The sequence below is a fragment of the Schistosoma mansoni genome, assembly GCF_000237925.1.
Source record: "Schistosoma mansoni, WGS project CABG00000000 data, supercontig 0111, strain Puerto Rico, whole genome shotgun sequence".
NCBI classification, from domain to species: Eukaryota; Metazoa; Platyhelminthes; class Trematoda; order Strigeidida; family Schistosomatidae; genus Schistosoma; species Schistosoma mansoni.
Genome location: NW_017386032.1, coordinates 723,027 through 750,053, shown reverse-complemented (window position 1 = coordinate 750,053; position 27,027 = coordinate 723,027). Strand labels below are relative to the sequence as shown.

The 27,027-nt window shown below is 36.0% G+C and overlaps 2 protein-coding genes across 3 annotated transcripts in view; both read left to right on the top strand.

Annotated features, from left to right (window-relative positions):
* The window catches only part of Smp_166540 (kinase), a gene marked incomplete at both ends in the record, with an annotated part of 13,239 nt that extends 8,299 nt beyond the window's left edge, over nt 1-4,940 (top strand). Inside the window, 4 exons of the mRNA XM_018792813.1 lie at nt 439-518; nt 1,791-1,997; nt 2,972-3,047; nt 4,749-4,940. Of these exons, the coding sequence (XP_018644330.1) occupies nt 439-518; nt 1,791-1,997; nt 2,972-3,047; nt 4,749-4,940 (555 nt within the window). The remainder of the gene's footprint in view (nt 1-438; nt 519-1,790; nt 1,998-2,971; nt 3,048-4,748) is intronic.
* A 2,096-nt stretch (nt 4,941-7,036) lies between these two features.
* Smp_166530.1 (phosphatidylcholine-sterol acyltransferase (lecithin-cholesterol acyltransferase)/ Phospholipase A) lies at nt 7,037-12,069 on the top strand (the record flags this gene model as incomplete). Of its 2 annotated transcripts, XM_018792811.1 has the most annotated exons (5): nt 7,037-7,246; nt 7,310-7,530; nt 7,577-7,804; nt 10,908-11,099; nt 11,548-11,891. In XM_018792811.1, the coding sequence occupies exons 1-5, from the start codon at nt 7,119-7,121 to the stop codon at nt 11,889-11,891; spliced, it is 1,113 nt and encodes a 370-aa protein (XP_018644328.1). In that variant the 5' UTR covers nt 7,037-7,118. The 2 variants fall into 2 exon arrangements, with proteins under 2 accessions (XP_018644328.1, XP_018644329.1); XM_018792812.1 differs by having other exon boundaries at nt 7,037-7,530; nt 11,548-12,069.
* Between the last annotated feature and the right edge of the window lie 14,958 nt (nt 12,070-27,027).

Genomic DNA, 27,027 nt, shown 5'->3' with positions numbered 1-27,027 from the left:
GTATTGGTTGGTATGATCATGAATTTTATTTAGTTAGTTAATAATAAATTGTCAGAGATTTCTCAAACATTTATCTCAGTAATACTAAAATGTAATCCACTTTTGATAAGAAATCTTAAACAGTATAGGAAGTATGGCATTCGACTGAATTTACTTGAATATTCACAGCATACAATCCACACACTGAATGTTACATTATACTATTTGGTGAACTGACTGATGTTGAAAGTCTAGTCAATATATATATTTTGGGAAAACAATTTAAAAACTAATGTATTGATGGTTGAAACTAAGAGTTTGAAATCTAATTCTGAATAGATATGAATTTTCTCGTAAGAAATCCTTAAACAACATACTTCGTGATTTTCTGTAGTCATCTATACAATATATATATATATATATATAATTTCGGGTATTTATTTAAATTTAAATCTTTAGGATTTATACAAAGAAACCATATTTCACATGCAAAATGAATTATCTGATGAAAGTCGGAAGAATGAGAACGAATCTAATAGGTAAGAAAGCTAAAGTGAATAATCCAAAAAGTATGTTTATTTGGTGTTTTATTCCTTAAAGTAAGAACTTGTATAAACGATTATTTCCACCTAATAGACATACTAGCTTCAACTTATGTCATATGAAGCCAAATTTGATCTATTAAATTTTGATAATTATTATTGTCATGGGTGAAAAGTTATAGAAAGTAGTTGAGCGGTTAAATCATTCGTCTATTAAGCTATGTTACCGATTCCAACCTCACTGTAGCTACTGTCATTTTTACAGTCTTGCAGCGCCATTATCTTAAACGTTTAGCAGTTCTAACGATTTCTAAAGTGAACATATTTGATAACAAGGAGTATTTTTGGTCTTATGAATCAAACTGCTTGAGATACCTTTTATGGATAAGTTTAATCCCTGGTAAAGAGTTTATATATCTAACAGAACGTGTGTTAATCCATCAGAGAATTTTCAATTGCCAAGTATTCAGTCAAATATAGCCATTTATTACATTTTTGAAAAAAATTAATTGCATACTTACGAGGCTGCTGCTTATAATTGTTTTGGTATTCCGAAGTTTCAGTGTATATAGTTTGTGGTTAGCAGTAGAATCCAGGTTAAGAGTTTCATTCCATTCGGAACTAGTCGTCTGGACCTATTTTCATCCTAGTGCTGCCATTCGCACTGAGACTAGATGTCAACATTCTAGCTACTAAGTTAACGAGTCCAGATAGCCATTTGTTAAATCGACTTGAAGACATCATGATTTGAGAACACTTTGATTATTCCAAGTTATGAACGACTGGGAGATTTTTTAAATACAAAACTTGATCTGTGCAAACCAGGCGGCTAATGCACAAGAGTTAGCCATACGGAAATAAAGGAAATGGAAATAGAGGGGAAACGACTTACAGAGGAGCTCTAATATTCCCCAAAAAGAAATAAAGATGTGATTCAATAATTAAGTTTATATAGTGACAGCAATGACCATGAGAATATATACCAGAATAGCTTGTTAAGAGAGAAAGTAAGCAATCAGTGAATGGAAAAAGTCAGTGTGATAATATTAATTAAAGTCATCAAGGAATTAGTTATTTGTAGAACCTACATTTTGTTAACAAAAGGTGGAAAACCAAATAACTTGACACTTCGATAGGAAATATTATTATAGGGTTGTAATTTCTCATTGTTGGTATTAAAGGTTGCAGTTGATTAGACTCTGTTACTACACGTTCATCCTTAGCTGACTTCCTCTCTATAGCATTTAGTCACTGTTTTTGTATTTTTAGACTTATATCGTTTGAAGAATTTATTAGTTCACCTGATTCAGTTTTACATAAACAACAGTCAATTGAAGACGCTGAAAAGTTTCCAATACAATCAAATGAAGAGACTGAAGAGAATACAGAACATTCAGAAGATCAGTACTTAACACCACGTCAAAAAATTAAATTAAATAAAGCAACTGAATCAGATAAAACTATTGCAGTCTTAAGGTATTTCAGCATTTATTATATTCTTCTACCAAATTGTTAATATGTTTGTCTATTCTATGATGAATCATTATTAGTACTAAGTAAAAACTAAAACCTTTCGGAATTACGTCTTGAACAGAAATACCAAATTTAAAATACAGTGTAATTTAGTTATTATAGACGCTTGTCGGGCATGTATTTGCCTGTAATGAAATGCAACCACGTGAAGTACAGTGATAAAATTTTTTTTCTAGTCAAGTATCTTGTAAAATAAATAATTTTGATTTAATCAAGAATAAAATTAGCTTATTTAGTTTGTTACCATACGTCAGGCATTTTATTCTTAAAATCAAAGAGCTCAGTTGACCAACTCCGTTTAATAAACATACTCTGCAGTGTTAATTTGAAAGCAATGAAAAAGAAGGAGTACTAAATAACTGTTTAGTTGTAGATTAGAACTCCCTATCCGTTTGTAAGTATGGCTTCATAGGGGATCAAGCACACGATCCCTAGCTTCCTCAGACAGCACAATAACTTTCGAGCATTGAATAATAACTGTGTCTAAAATTTTCAAATCAATCTTATTCGCAATGTTGCACAGTGATTAATGCTATCTCTTAATATAGATCAATTTCTCCAACAGTGATTTCTTGATCAGTCAGTCAGGCAGAACATCTCGATATTGCGCAACAATAACTATCAGTGGAATCCAAGATACATCTTTTGTGCTGTATAAATATTGCCAGAATGACAGATGCGCTTCAGTCATAGTTAGTATTAGTGTTCACTTCAACGCTAAAACAACAGTTATCGCGAAAAATCCCACTCATTAATGATCAACATACTGAGTTCGATATGTGCAATTATATACTATCCATGCAAGATTTACTTTGTATATTCAATGAAATATGGTTTCTTATCCCAGATTCCAAATATTTTTTATCATTAACAGAAAACTTCAATGATTTTTTTCTTCATCACGCATTATAATTTAGAGATTTAGCAGAACAGCTTACACATACTCGAAATAGTTTAAATTCTACCAAGGAAACACAACTGTTTACCTGGCAGGTAACTTGCTTTTTGAAGCCTATATGATGGTTTGGTGAATATTCTCCAAATTTAATTTATAATCGATCTATTGTTCTTTATTCAATTGAAAGTATTTTAATAATAGTACTAGTTCTTTAGTAAAAGGTTTGAGAACAGGGATGTTAACAGGTTGTCCTAAGTGTTGCAGTTTTACCTACTCCATAAACAATAAACCAACTTAAATCGACAGAAGATCGATTAGGGACACAAGGTCCGATGTTTCCGATCCTCCAATCAGAAAATCAAAAGGCTAGATGGATGATTGTAGATATCTTTTATCATTTAGATATGTGACTCATATGATTGCATTAGTGAAATGTAATACCACAACGCACTACAAATAAAACTCAATGGGTGCATAATTAGGACATTTTAATACGAAGAAGAGTAAAAAGTCAGCTGACTATCATTTACGAAAGATAACAGACAGAAACAATGAATCTGTCAAAAGGTAGCTTTCCATCAACTTTGTACTATTAAATATGTACTAACTAATTCACTAAGGAATAGCTACCAAAGTTCCATATTTCTTTTTTTCACACTTCTTTTTAAGGTCTCATACATGAAATATGTTTTTAAATGTATACGAAATCAATTTAGTTAAATTGAAAGTAATCATTCGATAAGAAGACAAGTGCTGTTAATCTTTTATTGTATGATTTTACTATGGGATGTTAACGTACGTGTTGTTTAAATGTACAGCTACAAGATATCTATTAAAACAAGTATATTCTGTATTACTTATGTGTAAGAATAGTGGTTTTAAATGTTGAAAGTATAAAACTGTTTTTTTTCCAAGATTATTAAATACACAGTAAAGTCGATCTGTTAATGTAACTTTCGGATATGATATATGTTGAGTGATTGCTACGAACGAGGTATCGAATACTTACATAGTGATTTTTTAATGTTCATTTTTATCCTAATCTATTAATATTTAATAGTCCAATCAACTTGCTTTTCAGTATGGGTTGTGGAAATTGTTGATTTTTTGACTGAGATCATGAATCGATTTTTTATTGTTAGCCTAAATGTAACAAACTTCTGACACATTGAACTGTGTAGTAATATGAAAGTTTAAGTAAGACATTTCTAGTTTGTATACCCTCATTGCTCAATCAATTATGACCTGCACTCATCCTATAATATGAAAAATACTCACTTTTCTCCAACGGTGTGCACTAAAGATCTTACATGAAATGAAATTCAAGGCTTTCAACAGTTACAACGAGCATGATATCTTCTGATCACCCTACTAGAGGTTAAGCGCTCGCGCGCGAGACTGAAAAGTCCTGTGTTCGAATCTCGCGAGGCGGGACCGTGTATGCGCACTGCTGAGGAGTCCCACAATTGGACGAAACGGCCGTCCAGTGCTTCCAGGTTTTCCATAGTGATCTAGCTTCAATTGACTGATGATCTCAACTATTAAAAAGATATATTTGCTGCCATATATAAATCATTAGTATAGGGGATTTATGCAAATCTTAGATACAATTTAAGTACAAATGGCATGAATAACAAAGTATTACGACCAGCTTCAAGTTAACGTTTTTTGTGCATTATCTCTCCGGATTAATTTATTCACAGTGTAAACTTCTAAATTTTCAGTTAATAAACGTTCAGTAACTTACAGTTTATCCTAAATTGAATTTTAATTAATTAACTTTTCTTACAATTTAGAAAGGATATCCATCATTGAATCATATATGGCCTACAATTCAAATGCCAACAGAGAAACTGCTAAATGAATTAAAAAATCTTTATTCAGAGAAAATAAACAATGAAATAAGCGTGACAGATGAACTAGATGATGATTTGGAAATTGGAGGTGATTTATCTTGGCCAAAGAGACCAGGTTTAAAAGGTGAATAAATTTTAATTCATACTTTAATTTGGACAACACTTATTAATATACTTTTTTCATAGTTTACATCCTCGACTGATCTTAGCTAGAAAACCATTGAAAACTAAAAGATGCTGAACAAATGTCTAATCCGAGTGTCGGACTCCTTAGCAGTGTGCATTCATGACTATTGAACCAAGAACCTTTAAGGTCTCGTGATGAGTGCTTAACCTTCAGACTGTTGAGCTGAAATCCATTTGTGTACATGTCTAACTTCATTCAAGTTGCCAAAATAAGCAACCACTTTCCATTGCTTTCGGTGGATAAAATCGCATACTACATCTAGTTGAACTCCAGGAGCTGCAACCTGAAGCTGGTCTCTAGGTGGGCACATGAATATTATTGATACAGAGGGTTTGCGAGAATTGTCTAGCTTCTACACTTTACGTCACGGACTGATGTTAGTTAAACAACCAGTGAAAATCAAGAAACACTAAATGGCAAAACTAAAGGTTTTCAGTTCAATCTCAGGTCGAGAAATGCTTTCAATAATTAAAAGTCTAGTTTCCACCAACTACTTTTTGCAAAATAAACGTGTTATATCTTGTAGCCGAGTGGATGACTAGTTAATGTGTGACGCGATAGAACCGCCAATCAGGGAGCAGCGAATTATCGACTGGAACAGTGACACGAAACCTGTACGAGCAGTCTAGAGTGCTAACCGGTCCTGCGATCAGCTTAGCCTGACCAGTTAAGTCCAAAACACCGATAACAGCCTCAGTGGTATGAATCATTATATTTCAAACATACTGAGTTTATATACCAACCAAACAGACCATATCGACCCATAAAATAGATAATAACATTTGTACAATATTTAGCCGAATGTGGCTGTGAATAGTAATCAATAAACTGATGATAACTCAAGGATCGTATAATAATAATTCAAAGGTCAAAATAAAGTTAGTGATAAGAGGAAACGAGTATGATTAGGTTAATTACAATAGGAAATATACATATTATATTGACCAATAAATAGTCCTCAAAAGTTACCATTCGTAATTCTCTTCGGGATACAACAAAACGTTAGCCATATGCGTGAATATTATTTTATTTTCTGAACACAATTAACCAAGGGCAATGAATGACGACCGTGTCATATCTCGAGCTAAATGAAATTGGAAAAGTTACACGTTGGACACTGAATTGGTCGTATATAAATAATGTGTTAAATGGGGAATCTGGAGGCTCTAAGTGTGAGTAGATAATGCTATAGACTCCTATCTATGATAAAACTATTGGGTAATACTGCCTAGATTTTAATGATCTTTTAGATAAAGTTAGTCTCTGATGAAAACTGTCTCCCAAATTAATTAATCTCAATAGCCCTCTCATTGCAATAACGACATTTTAGGTGAATAGCTGCCCAGACTTCTGGAATTCCTTCATATGAACACATGAAGCTGAAATTTTTTTTCAAGTTAACCAGAAGAAAATGGTTATTTCCATATAGTTAGTTATCATTCAAACCAACTACTTCAAATGAAAATTATTCAACACAAAGATTATTAACAACAAATATATTTATATTCAAGATAAAAGTGAGAATATTTAATAACAATTCAGTTCTTGCTGACTTCAAATCAAGATAAACTTTGATCTGTTATTATTCTGTCAGCTAATCATTTGAATTGAACCATACACTGCTCTTATCATATAATTCTGATACAAATTAAGTCACTACCAAAAATCATTATTGTTATTGAAAAACAGTGATAAAGTTTATCTCTGAAATCAGAAAATATCACAACCAGATTTTTATTTTATCTTAAGGTGTAACTTTGTGAAATAGTCGTTTGATTTTGTTAACAGAGAACACTCTGTATCAAATAAATTACGTTTTAAAAAAAAACAAGTATCAAAGTTCTTAAATAACTAGGAGTTAAGATATAAGACGTAAGTGATTACTTCTAAGTTCTGGTGTATTTTATCATTGAAATATCTGAGACGGATATATATATACCCACTACTTATCTAGATATTATCATACAAATGTATAAGCTTAACTTACAATTAAATTTAGTAAGTCTCTTTGAAATTGTTTCAATGTACAAAAATGATTATGTTAGTTTTTAATTTTTACTTTTAGTTTAATCAACTGCGACGTCCACTCTAACTCAACATTCAATGGACCATATCCATTAGTAATGATCCCTGGAACAGCTGGTTGTCAAGCTTTTGCTGTGTTAAAAAATGATCCTGATAATAAGACGTTACCTGTATGGTTGAATTTGGAACTTTTTGCATTTATAAAACATTTTACTAAGTATTTTAAGTTAGTTTAACATCTCTTTTTTGTCATACAAAATCTGGAAATTATAAAACAACACTTTTCTAGATTACAGTATGATCCGAAAACTGGTCGCAGTTATGATGCTGAAGGTGTTGACATTGTTTTTCCAGGATGGGGTGAAACGTGGTCAATTGAGAATCTAGATAAAACACCAAATATGTTTTCTAAATATTTTGGTTCATTGGTTTATGTTCTAAGAAAAGATCCGTTTTATGTATCAAATTTTACAATGAGAGGTGCACCATATGATTTTAGAAAAGCCCCAAGTAAGACATATTTTTGTTGAGAAGTTTTACGTACTTGATCTTTTAGATGAAAACTATGGACTTTTCGATAAATTAAAAGCCTTGATTGAGGAAACTTATGAAAATGCAAAACAAAGACCCGTTGTCCTACTGCCACACAGTATGGGATGCTTATATGCTCAGTGGTTTTTGAAAAAATGTGAGATTCCATGGAAAAAGAAGTATATAAAATCCCTGGTGTTTTCTAGCTGTCCATTTGGGGGTTCTGTGAAAACAGTGAAAGTTGAAGCCAGTGGTACGTTTTAAAAATTGATGCTGATGTTGAAGTGTTTAGGAAATTTGTAGGTATCATTGGCAAGGTTTGACTTGATAATTTCGAATAAATTGAGCATTGGGTAGATTGTTATAAATAAAATAATATATTTGTAATATCCCAATGAGTAGAAAAATTAGATTTCATCACGTTTCGTGTACACCACTGAGTCACGAAACGTCATGAAATCTAATTTTTCTATTCATTGGGATATTACAAATATATTAATTTGTTTAAGGAATTGTTCTGGCCGTGAAATAATCTGGATCACTACCAGAGTTATACCTACTCCCTAATTACAAAGATTGCACTCACTCCTATTCACTTTGCATCTCCTAAATGTGCAGTAATATCGATAAAATATATAATAACTAAGTAATTAGTTGTTGTACAATATATATTAAAAGAAACTTTTAGTTCAGCCAATAAATTTGGGGAGTTTATCTTTTGGTGAGTATCGAGCCATTGTTAAGTATGCTGAATAAAGGGTAACCATGTTTTATTGATGAATTTATAAAATGTTGGTGTTCTGGTAAAAATGATTATTATTTAGACAAGTATTGGAAATCTTGTTAAGGTCTTAAATTTATTTATGTATAACCTACTACTCAGTTATATATCATCTATATGGGTAAAAATGAGCTAAAGTTAAAAATTTTAAATACTACTGAAGAGAACGCGTGTTTCTAGACAGTGATGTTAATTTCTAAGAAATGAAACTTTTAAATAGAATAGACTTAGAGTAAATGTTTGGAAAGTGAATAATCAAAAAAATATGCTGGGTTATTAATGCTTTTCCCATAAATCTTCTATCGTACACTAATGGATAAGTTATACATGAAAAAGTCACATGAGTATAACTTGCTTTTCTTTTGTATCATCATTCAGAAATAATAAAATTTGTAACCAAAAGTATACATGAACGTAAAACCTATAAATAATACGTTTGGTAAATGAAGAAGGAACGAATCGAGCGAAAAAATTTCTTTTCAACTAATTTTTCATCATGGCTCTACACTATGTATATATACACTATATATATATATATATATATATATATATGATTTACAATAATGAAATGACACCCTTCGAGTATAAATAAAGCCAGAACAAATATTGATGCAGAATAATATGAATTCATTATACTTCGTGGTTTCTCGTCAGCTGCTTACTCTTCGAGTAGATACGTTACATAATAATTATATAATGACATATCGATTATAAACAAACATTAAATAATTGGAAGAAAGAGGATTAATAATAATCAAAGTAATTATTCGAAAGTTAAGCAGTTGCTACGTTGCATAATATATAAAAAAGGAGAAGAAAGAACTAACAAAATATTTTGATGAATGGTCAGTTATATAGCAGTTATGTAAGAATCAAGAGACGAATGTTGATAATAAATAAAATACAGAATTACAAAAAATGGAAGGAATACGGAAATTGTTCACCAAAGTTCTACTACAAACCCCGCCATACTGATGGTCAAGGTAGCGAGAGTAGTTGTACAAACTTTTTTTGAATACAAAGGTTCGGTTTATGAACATGGATTGGGATGACTTCAGAAATGTGCAAAAGACGAACTCGTAAACCATGAGGCCAATCTGATAGAATATGGTAGATAGTCTTAAAAGCCTTAGTCAGTTCAACTTTAGCATAACTAGGTAAAACGGTTTATCGGTAATGTTTTTAGTCAGACCGCTGAATAGATTTTATTAAGAAGTTAAGTATTAAATTGATGCGTTATAATACTACATTCAGACACACTACAAACTGAACACCTAGTTTTTTATTAATTGCTTAAAAATAATTAAATCTGCCACGTACATCATTAAGCCCTGAATCTATATTTTATTGAATCAGCTGTCATATATGTTTAAAATCTTGAGAAAATTATAATCCTCAATAGGACTTGAATAACCTTCACCCATTAAGTTGTTACCACTAGGTTATTTAATTCAGGACTCCTTTCCCTCAATGACTTCCGGAAATGTTCTCTATTTGTAATAAACGAAAATATCCATGGTTATTCATCCATAATTAGTGTAAACTTAGATAATGTTGACAAGAATCAAAAATACCTAGTGGGTTTGAGTTCGTTTTACTACCGATACTCTTTAGGATATCGTTTACTCAAGACTAAAGTATAGTTGCTCCAGTTATGCACAGCTACAAATCCTCTAATGACAAAATAAATGTAATAATTTAGCTGTGTTTTGATTTTGCATCTCAATTGAATAAATAGATATCAGGTTCGGTGAACCAGTGTATGTGATAGGACTGAAACCCATTTTAGTCCAAAAGATTAATTAGTTGAATAACCATGGTATTAAATGCTTTCATGTTTTACACCAATCAGGATTGTAAAGTCTTTACAGAAGATCTTGGCATTTCAAACTAAAAGGCATAATATAACAGTATTTACTGAGTTCCTCACCTTTCATTCTATTTAGTGGCATGTAAGTAAATAGAAATGTCTACATATTACTGTCATATATCTATCAATAAACTATCAAACCTAATATTTCATATTTGTTGGAAGTTTATCGGCAAATGTTTTGTATGATATGGTTATTTCGTTTAGGCTGATTACCTGTAAATTACTTTGTGGAAAAGCTCATTTTAACGATAATCCGTGATATTATAGTACAAAATACAGCATTATCTCTAATAAGGTAATAAGTTTACAGTGAAAAACTATTTGCATCAAATGTCAATTACACTTCAATTAAAAAAACTGGAGATTAACTTCGAGTTAACAAAAAAGTAGAGATGGTAATGGAGTGTGAGAAAAAAGTGCTGAGACATAATTCGTTGTTGTGATCATCAAATCACTTCGAAATTTTGTGTAATGTTCAAATTACGTAACATTCTCTATGTAAACATCTAAATATTTTATTAAAATGCACTCATATAAATGGTATTATTGAACTGTGGTAGTAGTACTACTAGAGAGATGATTTGGAAAGATGACGCTTTGCAATTTTTGCGTTATTCTTTAATTGTTTTTTTGATTGAAACATTGGTCTTGCATTGCTTTATAGACTATCCTCAACTTCTTTTGTTTTCTCTATTAATACAGGTGATAACTTTGGGGTATTTCTACGTAGTCCATTAAGTTTTCGACACGTCCAGCGTTCTATGCCATCTCTTACTTTCTTATTTCCTGATTCTCGTTTATGGCCATCATCGGAGCCACTTATTATAACACCTACAACCAACTATAGCTCAGCTGATTACGAACGTTTCTTCAAAGATATAAATTATACTATTGGTATGTGATTATCTTTTCTCTTTTCATTTGTTACTATTTTAATTTAGTAGTTATTTTTGTTACTCATATTTTATCAAAACAACACTGGCTACTATATCTACAAACCATAACTTACAGATCACACAAAAACTAGAAGCGAAACAATTATGAATTCACAGTTTACCCATGATCACGAAAAGAGTTTCCCAGTCGACTTCATGCTGTTATATTTATGCATGGTAATTACGTCTAACTCAGACTTTGTCACCTCCGTTACCAGTGTATTTATGAATAGTTTTAAATAGTTCTAACAAACCTACTTTGAAGTATTAAAAAGTCTCTTTTAAAAGTGGATACTACGGAAAATGTTTAAACTTTTAAAAACTTCACACACTACGTCACCTCTAACATTTATTTTTCTAATTTTGTATTTTGGTTTCTATCTCATTCGTTCATAATGAGATTATAGGCTATCAAATGTGGAAAGATACTCACTCTCTTGTTGATGGATTGGAAATGCCTACTGGTATTGATGATATTCATTGTATTCATGGTTCACATTTATCTACTACCGAAAAAATTGCCTATTCTGCACCCAGTTTTTTTTATAGTGGTTTCCCAGATCAAGTACCTTTATTAATTCCTGGTGACGGAGATGGGACAGTCGGCATACGAAGTTTAGAATACTGCAAAAATTGGCCCGGAATTAAACATTACGTATTACCTGGAGCTGAGCATGTTCGTATTCTTAGTGATATAAGACATATTAACATTATTCTCAAAATCCTTAATGCAAATATAACTCATGGGTAAACATAAGATTTTGATGCCTGAAGATAAATTACTGGATTAAATGAACGTCATGTTAAATGAAGCCAATAAACTAAAGAAACATATCGAAACAAGTATTGATAATATAGAGCGGCTGTTTTTGTGTATTTTCAATTGTTTTCTGAAAAAAATATAACAATTTGACATACTTAGGAAAATCAAAGTCTTGGTTTGCTTTACTTATGATTTTCATTGTCAACGGGGTAATACTCAACGGGATTGACATCTTTCCTACTGGAAGGAGTGGTGGAAAATAAAATTTGTAAATTCCTGCCCTTTTAATTTTGTAAAAATGCACTTACATGATTGACTCAGCTCAATTCCTAATTATGTGATTTAACTTAATTATATAGTCACTGTCTAGTCTATATCCAGCCTTTTTATTGTAATAAGATTAGTTGAGTCCCATGGAAAATGGTTAATTCTTATTGGGTGGTTCGTACTAAAGCTGTATGCTCCCAAATTCCCTGGTACGACCGAGGGTGGGGAGGGTCCGCTCTCCCTCTCGAAATGCTCTCACATGGCCACGTGCATACAACAACTTCCAGGGAAGTCCTACTCACCGCCTTCTCGAGACAAGGGTGTTGTTTACGAAATTGAGAGGATGAAAAGCGAATGTCTGGAGCTTTAACCGGGTGGGTGGACACGGCGAGTTCACTTAGGGGAGTTGGAAAACCCTGATTCCAAACCAATGTTGCACATAGGCTCCAGGATCCTGAGGGAACAAATGGCGTATGAACCAATCGTTGGTCGCTGGCTACCGTGGGACTTAATCTCCTGACGTTGCTCCACTGCCTTGTCGATCAGAACTCTAGGTCAAAGACTCCGGGTGTGGCCCCCTAAGAAAACCACCTGCTTCGGTCTGAGCACCCGAGTAGTATCCCAGCCCTCACACAAATCGAGTGATTTATGTGGCGCATATGCATCTGGTGCCCCTTTGTACCAATATTTACGTGTTTAATCAAATAAACTGTAGCTGTATAGAAAATTCAGCCACTTGGAGAAATGAATTTTTCAAATGATCAAACTTTAATTATTGATTAATAGAGACAATAAATTTTTTAAACTAATTTTCAAGCAAAAATAGGATATTAATGGTCTAACTTTTTATTGATAAACAGATTTTAAAGTAAATCAATACTGAACAGCTATCCAAACGCGTTCAACAGTTAATCTTGCGTTTGATGAGGATGAAATTCATTTGATATAGCACGTTAGCGAGATGTAAATGAAAAGATCATTTTTCGGGCTGAACCAGGCCTGAGGAACCTCAATCCAGTCTCCTCGGTTTCCACTGTTTACAACCACCAGACGCGGAAACTTGATGGTCGTGGGCTGTAATTGACGAAGTATCCTGTACACGCTATTTACCATAGTGGTTTGAGGGCCTATTCTGCGTTACGGCCAAAGCTGCTTCCGCGTCTCCTATTCGTTGGCATCATTGCGATTACCATCTACTATTACAAGCACTCCGGGAACCTCAATGATGGTTGGTTCTTGGCCACTGCTCTGAAAAAGTGGCTTACATTAGGTCAGGAATCGTTAGAAATACAATTTTTCACTCATTGTGACATAAAAATATGTTTATCATTAATTTTCTACACAATGCTCATTTCATTTATAACTATTGAGTTCAACCATGGCATTGATACGTATAATCCCGTTACACTTAATAGTTGGGATCTGTCTTTTGACACGTTTTGGTCATTACACAAGCAGCATAGCCTGACTGAAATAATTACTTTTTCCGGTATTGTACAGTATTTTTCACAATGTTCTTTATCAAAGGCTGCTTGATTTTCTTATAAGCTACTTTCCGACACTGGAACATTAAATAAAATCAGGGGGTTTGTCTAGTGTCTTTGCCCTTCATTTTTGGCGTCTTGGGATCTAAGCTTTTGCCATTTCTGTCCACAACATTTATCCACTGCTTCTTACTGTTAACAGATACAGAGATATTATCAGCAACCTAAAATTTCGTTCGTGTGTGAGCTTGGGTTGCGGCTTCCATAGTCGCGTAACTGACTGAGCTTGTGTTAGACTAGTTTAGTTTGCTAGTGTTGACTTCTGAGGTTTTCAACGGGGTCCCATTCTGCTCTCTTGTTGGTTTTGCTGATGTATTTCCTCTTTACTCTGGCCCCATTTACTGGGACCGCGGATACAGACGATCTAACATAAACTCGTAGCATTGTCCAGGTGCTGGTATATTACAGTGACAGTGAATGCAGCCCCACAGAAATCACACTCAAATTTCAAGTCATTGGTTTTAAAAAGCGACGAGCATGTAATATTACTGAAACCGTTAAGCTGTCTCTTCTCAGTATTAATCAACGATACGGACGGCTTAAGACGTTCTTTTCTCCTATTTTCTACGCTAAGTAGTCTTACTAGGAGTAGGGACATGGGTAGAAAAGTGATCCTGATTACCTGATGGGAAATTTAGTTTTGGTGTTTGAGCCGAGTAAACCATACTGTACGCATTACTCAGAGATTCTTTTTCTGTTGTGGTCTTGATCTTTCTTACAATCCTCTTGCTAGAAACAAGGATTTTTGGCTCATCATTAACCTTCGAATTAGGATCCCTACCTCTGCTAATCGTCATGGTATAGTGTGACTGACGGTGGCAGCGCTATTGCTGTGCATGCTACCCAACTGGCCAATAAGTGGAATGTGAGACAATTTAAGGAGAAAGAAGGCGAGACAAACATATGCGAAACGAGAATATAACTTGAATGACAATTTAAATCACAAAGTTATGTTTGGTCGTTCCAGCCACCGACTTCGCGTGGATCCAGTAACTTATCCACAAGTCTTGTGTTTACAAGAAAACGGATATGTGAATCCTTCGGCAGGAGCAACTAGGATGAGAGCAGTTAATAGAGACAACTTAACCTACCGCACATTGGTTTGACCCTAGGATGATTATTGTTTACAGATTTTTTGTTGTGGTTGTCTACCAGAAAGGTGATTGCGTAGTTCGCATCCTCAGAAGTATTCAAGTATTCCAATATGGTAGTGAAAAAGTAAACATTCCCGGTAACTGGTGAGAAATCAAAGAGGTCATATTAGAATCTAAGAGCGCGAGCGTTAGGATCTGCACAACCTTAAGTACAAATTGGATTACGACAGGTAAGTAATGTAATAAAATTATTGATATCTTGGAAGTCAATTCTTTGCAGTGTGACAGAAAACATGGAGTTTAAGCATCTTGGAAGGAACAGTTCGGTATTCTCAAGAAGTACCTTTCCATATTCGGTATGTAAAATCCGTAAAATTAATCATTCATGCTGTTAGTCACCAAAATCACACTTAGCGGCTTATTTCTGAGATTCTGGGTTAAACCACAACATTCTGGTTATTCTGACGGATCATTTTTTGAGATTTTACTCTTTTACCGCATCGAACATTTGACACTATACATGGTTTGGTAGTAGTTCTCCGACAGTTTCATAAGGAGGTCCGATAAGCTTATCTATATATTGCCAGATTTTTCAGTAGGCCATAGGCATCCTGACGGATGAATGTAAAGAAATGAACCCCAATTTCTTCATGTTTGACATCTTCCTCGCTACATTCCAGACTTCAATTTTTCTATGGAACCCTCGAAAGGCTGCGAATTTGAATGTTCATCTAACAATCAAACCACAGGCTCTGTCTCGATACTAATACAAAAACTGAAAGTACTCGAAGTGATGAGCTAGCCAAGAAATCATTTAATGGTGCAGTTTAAGACAGTCAGAACTAATTGAGCACGACTGGACGTATTATATTTGGAATTCTTAAGCACACCATGAAGTGCGAAGATATCATCAGTTTGTAAGAATACCACAATGCCATTAAGACTACACTGTTCTCGCTTTCAGTAAACCCCTGAGAGGATAAATTTCTCCTTTTGTTCTCGTTTCTTGCAAGAAAAGTATAACGGCTCAAAAAGTGTTTGATAGTAATTCAACAGGAACGCTTAACCAAACGGCCATCTCGAGAGACTGAAAGTAACACAAAATCACAATAGGGTTAAGTCCAGTTTTCCTTCCTAAAGTTGTGACTAGTGACAAATTAAACAGAACATGACCCTAAATCAGTTGGAAAAATTACAGGTGTAAACTCAAGTGAACCATGTTGTCAGATAATTTTTGAAAGTTTTGTGCATAAAAATCCCTCCACATAAACGCTGTTGTGATTTATTCCTGTTGATTTCTTCAGGTGTATATTTTGCTGATCCTTTGATTCCATTTGAAATGGAACTATTTGTATTTTATTACTGTTTTTGTTTCCTTTACGTCTCTACTAAATCTGCATGTTTTTCCTGAAGCACATCTATGTTTTTTAGTCTATATATAGTTATGGAGGCTATCACATCGATTTAATCCCCTTTTGGATTGTATTGCTTTCATTGACTGAACTTGTGCATTTGGACTGTGATTTATAGCACTGTTCCAGAGTTATAAACAATCCGTGTTATGACGAAATAAAGTATTATTCTTTGATAAATCTGTGCGTGATCAATCCAGAAGCTATGGAATAAAATTTGTTTGTTTAATGTAATTTAGATTCGACAAATAATCTAACGTTTATCGGTTCAATGACTGAGGGGTAATATTTTTTAGGCATTAATGTATAATTAGCTTTATAATGGAATTTAGAACCATTTAGAACCCAGTTACCTTGTTTTGGTTTCAGCAAGAGATAATACCACAACTAATTGCACTCGCGTCACATTACGTTACCTCGAGATTTCCTATCGGAGCTCCACGAGCATGTCCGGTAATAATGAAGCTTATTGGTGCATTGTTGATCATTATTATCAGCTTTATTCAGCATTATATTTCCGGTACAATGTAAAATTCTCAGCACAAAATATTTCAACAAGTTTTCTTCGCTTATTTCTTAAGAAATTCTGACGAAAAATATCGGGTGGTCGCCAGTTAGATGTTAGCAGATCAGGAATCGCCTTCCGAGTAATGTACACTCTTTTCGACGTATATTGTCAGCAACCACGACGTCTGATTGGGCTTTCTTGTAAGTTGTACAGCGAAAAGCTTTTCATGAACGCATCTGAGTGGTTAATGCGATTGATAGACATAGGGATGTGTTAAAACAAAAACAGATAACTTGTTGAAATATCTAGAAGACATAAACAGGTAGCTCGGATATTCAAGCAGACCATCAATGTCTGACGTTAGCAACTAAGTGTTGAATCTCAAATTCCTCTCTGTCTATAGTAAATAAGTTATATGTTACGTAAATTTAATGACAATCCCGCGATATGCTCAGAAAAATAAATTCATAGATAAGTCCTATGACCTTACGTTGGCCTGATTAACAAGTGCTTTCAGCGACCTTTCGATGGTCCTGTTTGTTCGCCTGACGAGTTAGTTGCCTTCTGGATGATACTGTTTCGCAACACCCGACGAGATTCCTTGAAAAGCCTTCTTACAAAGTTGATACATTTATCCTAGTAAAACCGGACTGGGGGACTCCATCGAACGACCGAAATCCCAGAGACCACCTTAGCTACAGTTTGTGCGTCCATAATTTCTAGAGGAATTCCCTGTTGGCTTTTCGCAGGGATCCAATCATGTTAAACTTGGCTGTCTCGTCCAGTTAGTCTGGTTTCATATTCACCAGGAGTGTAAACAGAATGTATCTTGGTTTCTTAATCATTTGAAGTGTCTTATAAGCCCTAAATCGAATCATCATATCTTCCCTGTGTTTTCACAACTAATATCTATGTTTCACAGCCTCCATAATCTTATTTTGGCCTCCGTCGTCCAAATCTTCATGAAGTTTGTCCAAGACATCAGTGAATATAGACTGTGCAACTACTAGTTGTCTTGAATAATATGGTTCATAACGGAAATATAATACTCTATATATTGTTACTAGGAATTTCCACCTAGAACATAGAGATCTGTCTTTCTAACTCACACATGGAAATTCTTCTGAAGATGATCCGGAACTCTGGTTTTTCAAACCATTATTCATTATTGAAGTTTCTAGATATGTCTGAATATTAGTCCGTTTGACAGATTCCATAATTGTCAGGTCTATAATATTCGTTCTCGATGGGCCATTCGAAAGATAATTTTCATTGAGATTAACTGATCTGCGTGATTAAGCGTCAGCTTTCTGTTGCTGTCTACCCGGCCGATGAATGCACTGGTAGTCACATTCTTGTACTCAATATTGGCATTGAGCAGTTCGGCCCCCAAAATCTCCAAACGTCTGTTACCACTCTATAGCTTAATAATCAGTCACTAGTAAAATTCAGGTATTGCCGACGATGTGGTTTCCATAAAGAAAAAAATTCACCTAAATGATGTTCCTCAGGTAGTTGAATTCGTGGTTCAACCGATTGTTTGATTTCAAGTATCAATATTATTTTACATAATTTTCATTCATCGGTACCGGAATTGTTTTTATCTGCATCAAGGTCGGATTTAATGTCTGGATTTGTCACTTTCATTTCAAATATACTGATATTCTAAGACTTTCTATAGGCACACCAAAATTGCAGTGTGCAGCTCAATCATTTGGCTGGCATTGCCGTCGGAGTACGTTCCATGGCGAGATCTGTATAAATTCTCCCCTCAGTTAGCTTCTAAACTTCAGTAACTGCCCAAACAAATGCGTTCATCCAACTAATCAGTTAATCAAACAATTTAAATAAAAAGTCGTTTTTATGTTACCGTCTTTCTAATGTTATATGTTCGTGGTTCTTAATAAGCGTGAGACCATGTGCGAAAGAATAATCAGTTAGTTCAAACACTACAGTGTTTCAGTCATGGTCCACTGTTATATTTCTGAAGGAAACAGACTGCTGGCTTCATTAAATCTGGGCTGTGACATATTGCGACGGCTAACACATTCTCAACTCATGTAATCTTGTATGAAGCCAGTAGCTATCAGAAAAAAAATGCAACTGGTGACACTTTCACGGTCATGTGGTTCAATTCAAAGACGTTTGTGGTACTTGTGGTTTGAATGACCCTCTTCACTTTTGTTTTTTGCCGAGGAGATTAATTTACATAAAGTGAAATAATGTTAAATAGCCTTACTCATTAACATTTGAGCAGAATTTTAACAAAGATGCTTCGCTGGATAAAGTTTAGATTTACTGGTCAGAAATCATTATATACATCAGAGAAGGAATCACTTAATATGTTTCTAGTATGATATAACAAAAGTAAACGCACCCGTTAAACAATATTGCACGACATGTTTATTTGATATATTATACGGTGAGCTTCTTGAAAGCTGGTGAATAACTCATTGTCTTTGGCAAGATTAGATGTGTAATCTGACTTTTTCGAAATCTTCCTTATAGGATGTTTCATTAATCCAAGTCAGAAAACTTAACACAGCTGTAAATATTCGCCTAGCGAGTTTTCTAAGACAAACGAAAATGACATCCAAATGGATAGTTGATTTGAGGCAGTCGATGTTACATCAAAGTCATTATTCTGCACAGCACAGGTATTCTTTAGAAGTAATCCCATAAGTAGTAGAAATTTATCTAATGAAAATGCGGCCGCTAGTAACTTGACTACCCGTCTGCAGTGCAATGGCTGTGACTCACTTATTTCTATCACTGGGATTTAAAATATGTAAACGGTGTTTATCCGATTACTCAATGACGATCTGGTAGAAGCTAACAACCAAGATCCTCGCCTCACTTTTGATAAATTTCCCATTATTTTCCCCAACGAATCCTACCCGAATTTTTGTTCGGCTTGCTGTCTCGTTTCCTCATCAATTCTCTTTCTTTTGCTCTCTATCAGTAACGAATCCCATAGACTGTATGTTCCACTAAATTTTCACCACCATGTATCTTAATTTATATCAAGTACCCTTTTGCATATTGTTATCTACGTTCATATAACTAAACTCAGATTATTCGTCTAACTTGAAACACGAGGGCGAGAATGGAAACTTGACCAACAAGTACGATGGCTCAGATTAAGTTCAGCCTTTAGCATCTGTAGGACGGTGATGATGGGCTACGCATGATCCATTAGAAGGCGACAAAGAATTTTTGACAGTGGTGAACATATAATTAGAAAGGTGAAAAACTTCTGAACGAATATAGAAATGAAGGTATTTATCTAAAATATAATAGTCTGGAACTTTTTCTTTAGAGCGATCATTCGTATTCCGAAAGCTTACAAATCTAGAGAACTCTAGGGTCGTTACTGTCGAAATATGTCACAATTATTTTCTATAATGTATAGTCGCTTTTTTCTAGTAAATCGACATGATGATTCTAATCTCGGGTACTTTCGAAAGCTTCACAGAAACAGTGAAGAAAATATAAGACGATAAGTATTCACAACTAGTAAAAATGAGCTGAAGAAATACATCGATAAAACTCATGAAAAAAGAGCATTGAGCAAAGTTGCCTGCACAATTCTGTGTTTGACAGCTGTTTTCTGTTCGAAAACTTTGAATTTAATGTGTACTTTTTGAGTATCAAAACGTAGGTTTAAAATAGAAACTTTATCTCACTTTCTAAATTTAACTTCATCTATTTTTCGTCATTTTAACTGAGGTGTTTGATAAGTTTGCAAAAACATTTATGAGTGGGATCTATCTGCATGTTACGATACCTCTTTTGTGTCGTATAACTAAGAAATTTTACTGATATAGAAAGATGGTTGGAATAAAAGGCATTAAAAAACTGCCCCAGGTTTTCGTAACCATATTTTTAAAATTGTGACGTTAACTTAACTGAGAAAATTCGAAATTGGACGTTAATTGAACTAGAATATCAATACCTTCAACCATATCATTCCTCTCTAATGAACTGATAAATGAACACTAATATTTCGCTTAAAGTTATGAACGTCAAGGATGGTCGTTTTAAGTTACTCATCACATAGAGGAGCATTAGAGATGACAGGTAAAAATACGTGGAAGATGACAGCGAAAAAAGCCGCGAAGAAAGGAAAATGAGATAACTATATGACACAACGAGGAAACTGGGAGGGAAACATAGAAAAACAGAGAAACTGGTCAAGGATAAGGAAGGCAAACCAATCACTGAGACTCGAAAACAGAGGAACGAATGGGTAGAACAATTTGAAGAACTCCTGAATAGACCAGTCCCAGTGAATTCACCATACATCAAAGCGGCACAAACAGACATTCCCACGGATAACAGTCCACTAACGATCAGGACGGACATCAGGCAAATGAATAGTGGGAAAGCAGCAGAACCTGAAAGTATACCAGTCGAAGCACTGAAGTCAGACATAGAAACAACTGCAAACATGCTCCACGTTCTATTCAGGAAGATTTTGGAGGAAGAATAAGTGCCATCGACAAACTGGATAGAAGGACACCTCATCAAGATGTTGAAGAAAGGAGATCTGAGTGAATGTGAGAACTAAAGTGGCACCACACTACTAACAGTTCCATATACACTTACAAATGCAGGTCAAGACAAACAGTGTAGCAGCAGCCTCCGCATCAATAGTCTTCATCATGCACAAGGAAAAGGCAAGATCCTCAAATACAAAACAGAAAACACCAACCCTATCACACTTGAAGGAGAAACTGTGGAAGAGGTGGAACGTTTTATGTACCTGATCAGCAGCACGATCGATGAACAAGGAGGATCGGATGCAGACGTGAATGGGAAGATCGGCAAAGCAAGGGCCGCATTCCTACAATCGAAGAACATATATAACCCAAAGCAACTGTCTGCAAGCCAACATCAAAGTCATAACATCAAGACATTTCTACTGAACGGAGCTGAAACTTGGAGAACTACCATAACCATCATCAATAAAGTGAAAATATTCCTAAACAATTGTCTACACAAGATACTGAACGTTCGTTGGTCGGGAACCATCAGCAACAGCTAACTGTGGGAGAGCTCAAACCAGGAACGTCGAAGATCACACTGTGTCGAGAACTGGAAGCAGACATAAAGAGGATGAATGACAACTGGAAAGAACTGCAAAGGATTGCCCAGAACAGGCTTGAGTGAGGCAAGCTGGTGGGCAGCCTATGCTTCTCCACCTGGGTAACAAGCGTAAGCAAGCGAGTAAGAAACTAATCACATGAAACCAAAGAACTTGGCACCTAGTCGTCTATTGTCAAATAGGCATTTAAATGCATTTCGCATGGCAACAAATAATGTGTGCAGTCAGATTCGATATTTCCTCAGATTGTATTATGAAGATGGACAGCCTTGTCACCAAGTTGGTTTAGGACAGGTTTGTGAGTTATTTGAGATTAGATATGGTGAGTAGTCACATCATTACAGCAAAACTGTTGAAGACATGAACGTTTATTTGAACGGAATAATTAGAGGAATCCGTGATCTCAATAGTCCTAACTCCGGCAATGTATCTTTTGTCAAACATTTCTCTTGTTCGTTGGTTTCTTTTCTCACTTCGAGATATTACTATTTCACTCATGTTACTCATACGTTGGTGCTCTGTTGTTCGAGAACTCACACTTCCTATATACAAAAGTGTCGATTACATTGAAAACATGACAGTTTTTTACTCCATTATCTGATTTCATCGTGTATGGCCTTTCACAAAAGGAGTGTTTGTCAAGATTTGAGACAGATTGTACCGATGGACTGGTTACCTTTCTTCTATCAACTTAAGCAAATCCTAATAACACATCTTTGTCACTTCACTCTTCATCAAAGAGCTGAACCTCATTTATTTTTTTTATCGGGGTGAAATCTGAAGACAGTTAAAGACTATTATGGATGCTTATATCCTATGTAGGGTAGCCTGTAATATGACTACCGTTTCCATACACAACCTTAAAAAATTCTCGTGACCATTGAAAATTTGTCAGATTACTTCTTCACTATATGCTTTGCCTGAAAGTGAAGTGGCGGTGATGGCAGTAGCTCTCAACATATAATCGCTTTAATGACAATACTTTATTTCGTCAACCAGAGCCTACATTTCGAAGACAAATTGTTCTTCGTATCAGGTCTAGAATAAGCCGAGATAATCCTCAGAGCCACCAGACAAAATCCTGGACACAATATACTAGGTGAAGTGGTGGTAAAACGATAGATTTCACTGATTGTCAGGATCACATTAGAATTAAGATAACTAGTTGCCGAACAAACTCCGCCTGTAGCTCTTCTAGAGTTACTGCCGGTCCCAAACCCGGGTAAAGGAGGAGGGTTGGGCATGGGGTTAGCGACCCCATCCCGTAGAAAAGCTAACTCGCTAAAAAAACGCTAACCAGAAAAAATAATTCAAACCATTTAAACTCTGCCCTGGGAGTAGAAGGAATAATTATGACGTCTCATGATGAAAGCCGAAATTTTTCGGAAGTCACGAGACCGATGCACCTTCTAACAACCAGAGCGACAATTTTTATAGGTACATGGAACGTCCGGACAATGTGGGAGGCAGGAAAGACCAGCCAAATAGCAATGGAAATGAGGAGATACAACTTGGCAGTACTCGGAATCAGCGAAACCCATTGGACACAAACTGGACAACAAAGGCTAAGTACAGGAGAGATGCTGCTGTACCCTGGTCACGAAGGCGAAGATGCTCCACAAACTCAGGGAGTTGCTCTAATGCTGTCCAAAGAAGCACGAAATGCACTTGTGGGATGGGAATCTCATGGACCCAGGATAATCAAAGCATCATTCAGAACAAAGAAGCAAGGGATCACAATGAATGTTATCCAATGTTATGCACCCACCAATGATAGCAACGACGATGATAAAGATCAGTTCTATGAAAGGCTGCAATCAATTATAGAGAAGTACTCACGAAAGGACCTCACCATCCTGATGGGAGATCTAAATGCTAAAGTTGGAGTGGACAACACAGGATATGAAGATGTAATTGGACGACATGGATTAGGAGAGAGAAATGAAAATGGGGAGAGACTTGCAAACCTATGTGCATTCAACAAGTTGGTTAAAGGCGGCACAATATTCCCACACAAACGCATACACAAAGCTACATGGATCTCACCGGACCAAACCACAGAAACCAGATAGATCACATCTGTATCAACAAAAAATTCCGAAGGACAATGGAAGATGTGAGAACCCGGAGAGGAGCTGACATAGCTTCAGATCACCACCTGGTTGTGGCCAAGATGAGACTGAAGCTAAAGAAAGACTGGACAACTGGACAAACAGCACTACAAAGGTTCAAAACAGCCTTCCTTCGAGATACTGACAAGCTCCATGAATTCAAGATAACTCTCAACAACAGGTTCCAAGCTCTACAGGATCTACTGAATGAACAAGAAACTACTTTGGAGGACAACTGGAAAGGGATAAAAGAATCACTAACTTCAACGTTTCAGGAGGTTCTTGGTCCTAAGAAGCATCATCATAAAGAATGGATTTCTATGGGAACCTTGGACAAAATTCAAGAAAGGAAGAACAAGAAACTAGCAATTAACAACAGCCGAACACGAGCAGAGAAAGTCAAAGCACAAACAGACTACTCAGAAGCAAACAGGGAAGTGAAGAAAAGCATTAAGGCCGACAAGCAGAAATACATGGGAGGACTAGCAACGGCGGCGGAAAAAGCTGCAAGAGAAGGGAATATGAAACAACTATATGATACAACGAAGAAATTGGCAGGAAGATATAGCAAACCAGAGAGACCAGTCAAGGACAAAGAAGGAAAGACAATCACTGAGATTCAAGAACAGAGGAAAAGGTGGGCAGAATACTTCGAGGAACTGCTGAATAGACCAGCCCCATTGAATCCACCGAACATCGAAGCAGCACACACTGACCTTCCTATAGATGTCACTCCACCAACGATCGAAGAAGTCAAGATGGCCATCAGACAAATCAAAAGTGGGAAGGCGGAAGGACCTGACAATATACCAGCAGAAGCACTGACGTCAGACATTGAAATAACTGCAAACATGCTTCACCTTCTATTCAAGAAGATTTGGGAAGAGGAACAAGTGCCACTGACGGACTGGAAAGAAGGATATCTCATCAAGATACCGAAGAAAGGAGATCTGAGCAAATGTGAAAACTACAGAGGCATCAGTTTGTTATCAGTACCAGGAAAAGTTTTCAACAGAGTGCTGCTGAATCGGATGAAAGACGCAGTAGATGCCGAACATAGGGATCAACAGGCTGGATTCCGTAAGGATAGGTCATGCGCAGGCCAGATTGCGACACTACGGATCATCGTAGAACAATCAGTTGAGTGGAACTCATCACTATACGTCAACTTCATCGACTATGAGAATGTGTTTGACAGCGTGGACAGGAGAACATTATGGAAACTTCTTCGATACTATGGAGTTCCTGAAAAGATTGTCAACATTATCCAAAACTCATACGATGGACTACAGTGCAAAGTCGTGCATAGAGGACAGCTGACAGATGCATTTCCAGTAAGGACCGGAGTCAGACAAGGCTGTCTACTCTCCCCTTCCTCTTCCTTCTAGTGATTGACTGGATTATGAAGAATTCGACATCTGACGGGAAATACGGAATACAATGGACAGCTCAGAATCAATTAGATGATTTGGACTTCGCAGATGACCTAGCCTTCCTCTCTCATACACACGAACAAATGCAGATGAAGGCAGCAAATGTAGCAGCAGTCTCCACATCGATAGGCCTCCACATTCACAAAGGAAAAAGCAAGATTCTCAAATGCAACACGGAGAACACCAACCCAATCACACTTGATGGCGAAACTCTGGAAGAGGTGGAAACATTCAAGTACCTGGGGAGCATCGTTAATAAACAAGGAGGATCGGATGCAGATGTAAAGGCGAGGATTGGCAAAGCAAGGGCAGCATTTTTACAAGTGAAGAACATATGGAACTCAAAACAACTCTCAACCAACTTCAAAGTGAGAATCTTCAATACGAACATCAAGACAGTCCTACTGTACGGAGCTGAAACGTGGAAAACTACTATATCCATCGTCAAGAAGGTACTTACTCACTTACTTACTTACGCCTGTTACTCCCAACGGAGCATAGGCCACCGACCAGCTTTCTCCAACCCACTCTGTCCTGGGCCTTCTTTTCTAGTTCCATCCAGTTCTTGTTCATTCTTCTTATGTCTGTCTCCATTTCTCGGCGTAATGTGTTCTTTGGTCTTCCTCTTCTCCTTTGACCTTCAGGATTCCATGTGAGGGCTTGTCTTGTGACACAATTTGGTGATTTCCTCAATGTGTGCCCAATCCACTTCCAGCGCTTCTTCCTGATTTCTTCCTCCGCTGGAATCTGGTTTGTTGTCTCCCACAGTAACTTGTTGCTGATAGTGTCTGGCCATCGGATCCGAAGTATCTTGCGTGGACAACTGTTAATAAACACTTGTATCTTCTGGATGATGGCTTTCGTAGTTCTCCACGTCTCCGCCCCATACAGTAGAACTGTCTTGACAATTGTATTGAAAATTCTAACCCTGGTGTTGGTTGATAATTGTTTTGAGCTCCAGATGTTTTTCAGTTGTAAGTATGCTGCTCTTGCTTTGCCGATCCGCGCCCTCACATCTGCATCTGGTCCACCGTGTTCATCAATGATGCTGCCCAGATATGTAAAGGTTTCCACATCTTCCAAAGTTTCTCCGTCAAGTGTAATTTGATTGGTGCATATTGTATTGTATCGGAGAGTCTTGCTTTTCCCTTTGTTTATATTAAGGCCTACTGCTGCTGAGGCTGTTGCTACACTGGTCGTTTTCTCCTGCATTTGTTGTTGCGTTTGTGATAGAAGAGCCAGATCATCTGCGAAGTCTAAATCGTCAAGCTGCATCCTACTTTTCCACTGTATCCCGTGCTTTTCTCCAGATGTTGACGTCTTCATGATTCAGTCGATCACCAGGAGAAAGAGAAATGGTGAGAGTAAGCAACCTTGCCTGACATCTATCTTTACCTCGAATGAGTCGGCGAGTTGTTCTCCATGGACGATTTGGCAGTTTAGTCCATCATAGGAGTTCCGTATGATATTGACTATCTTCTCAGGCACGCCGTAGTGTCGAAGAAGCCTCCATAGTGTCGTCCTGTCCACGCCATCAAATGCTTTCTCGTAGTCAATGAAGTTGATGTAGATTGATGAGTTCCATTCGATTGATTGTTCCACAATGATACGTAGAGTTGCGATTTGATCTGTGCACGATCTATCCTTA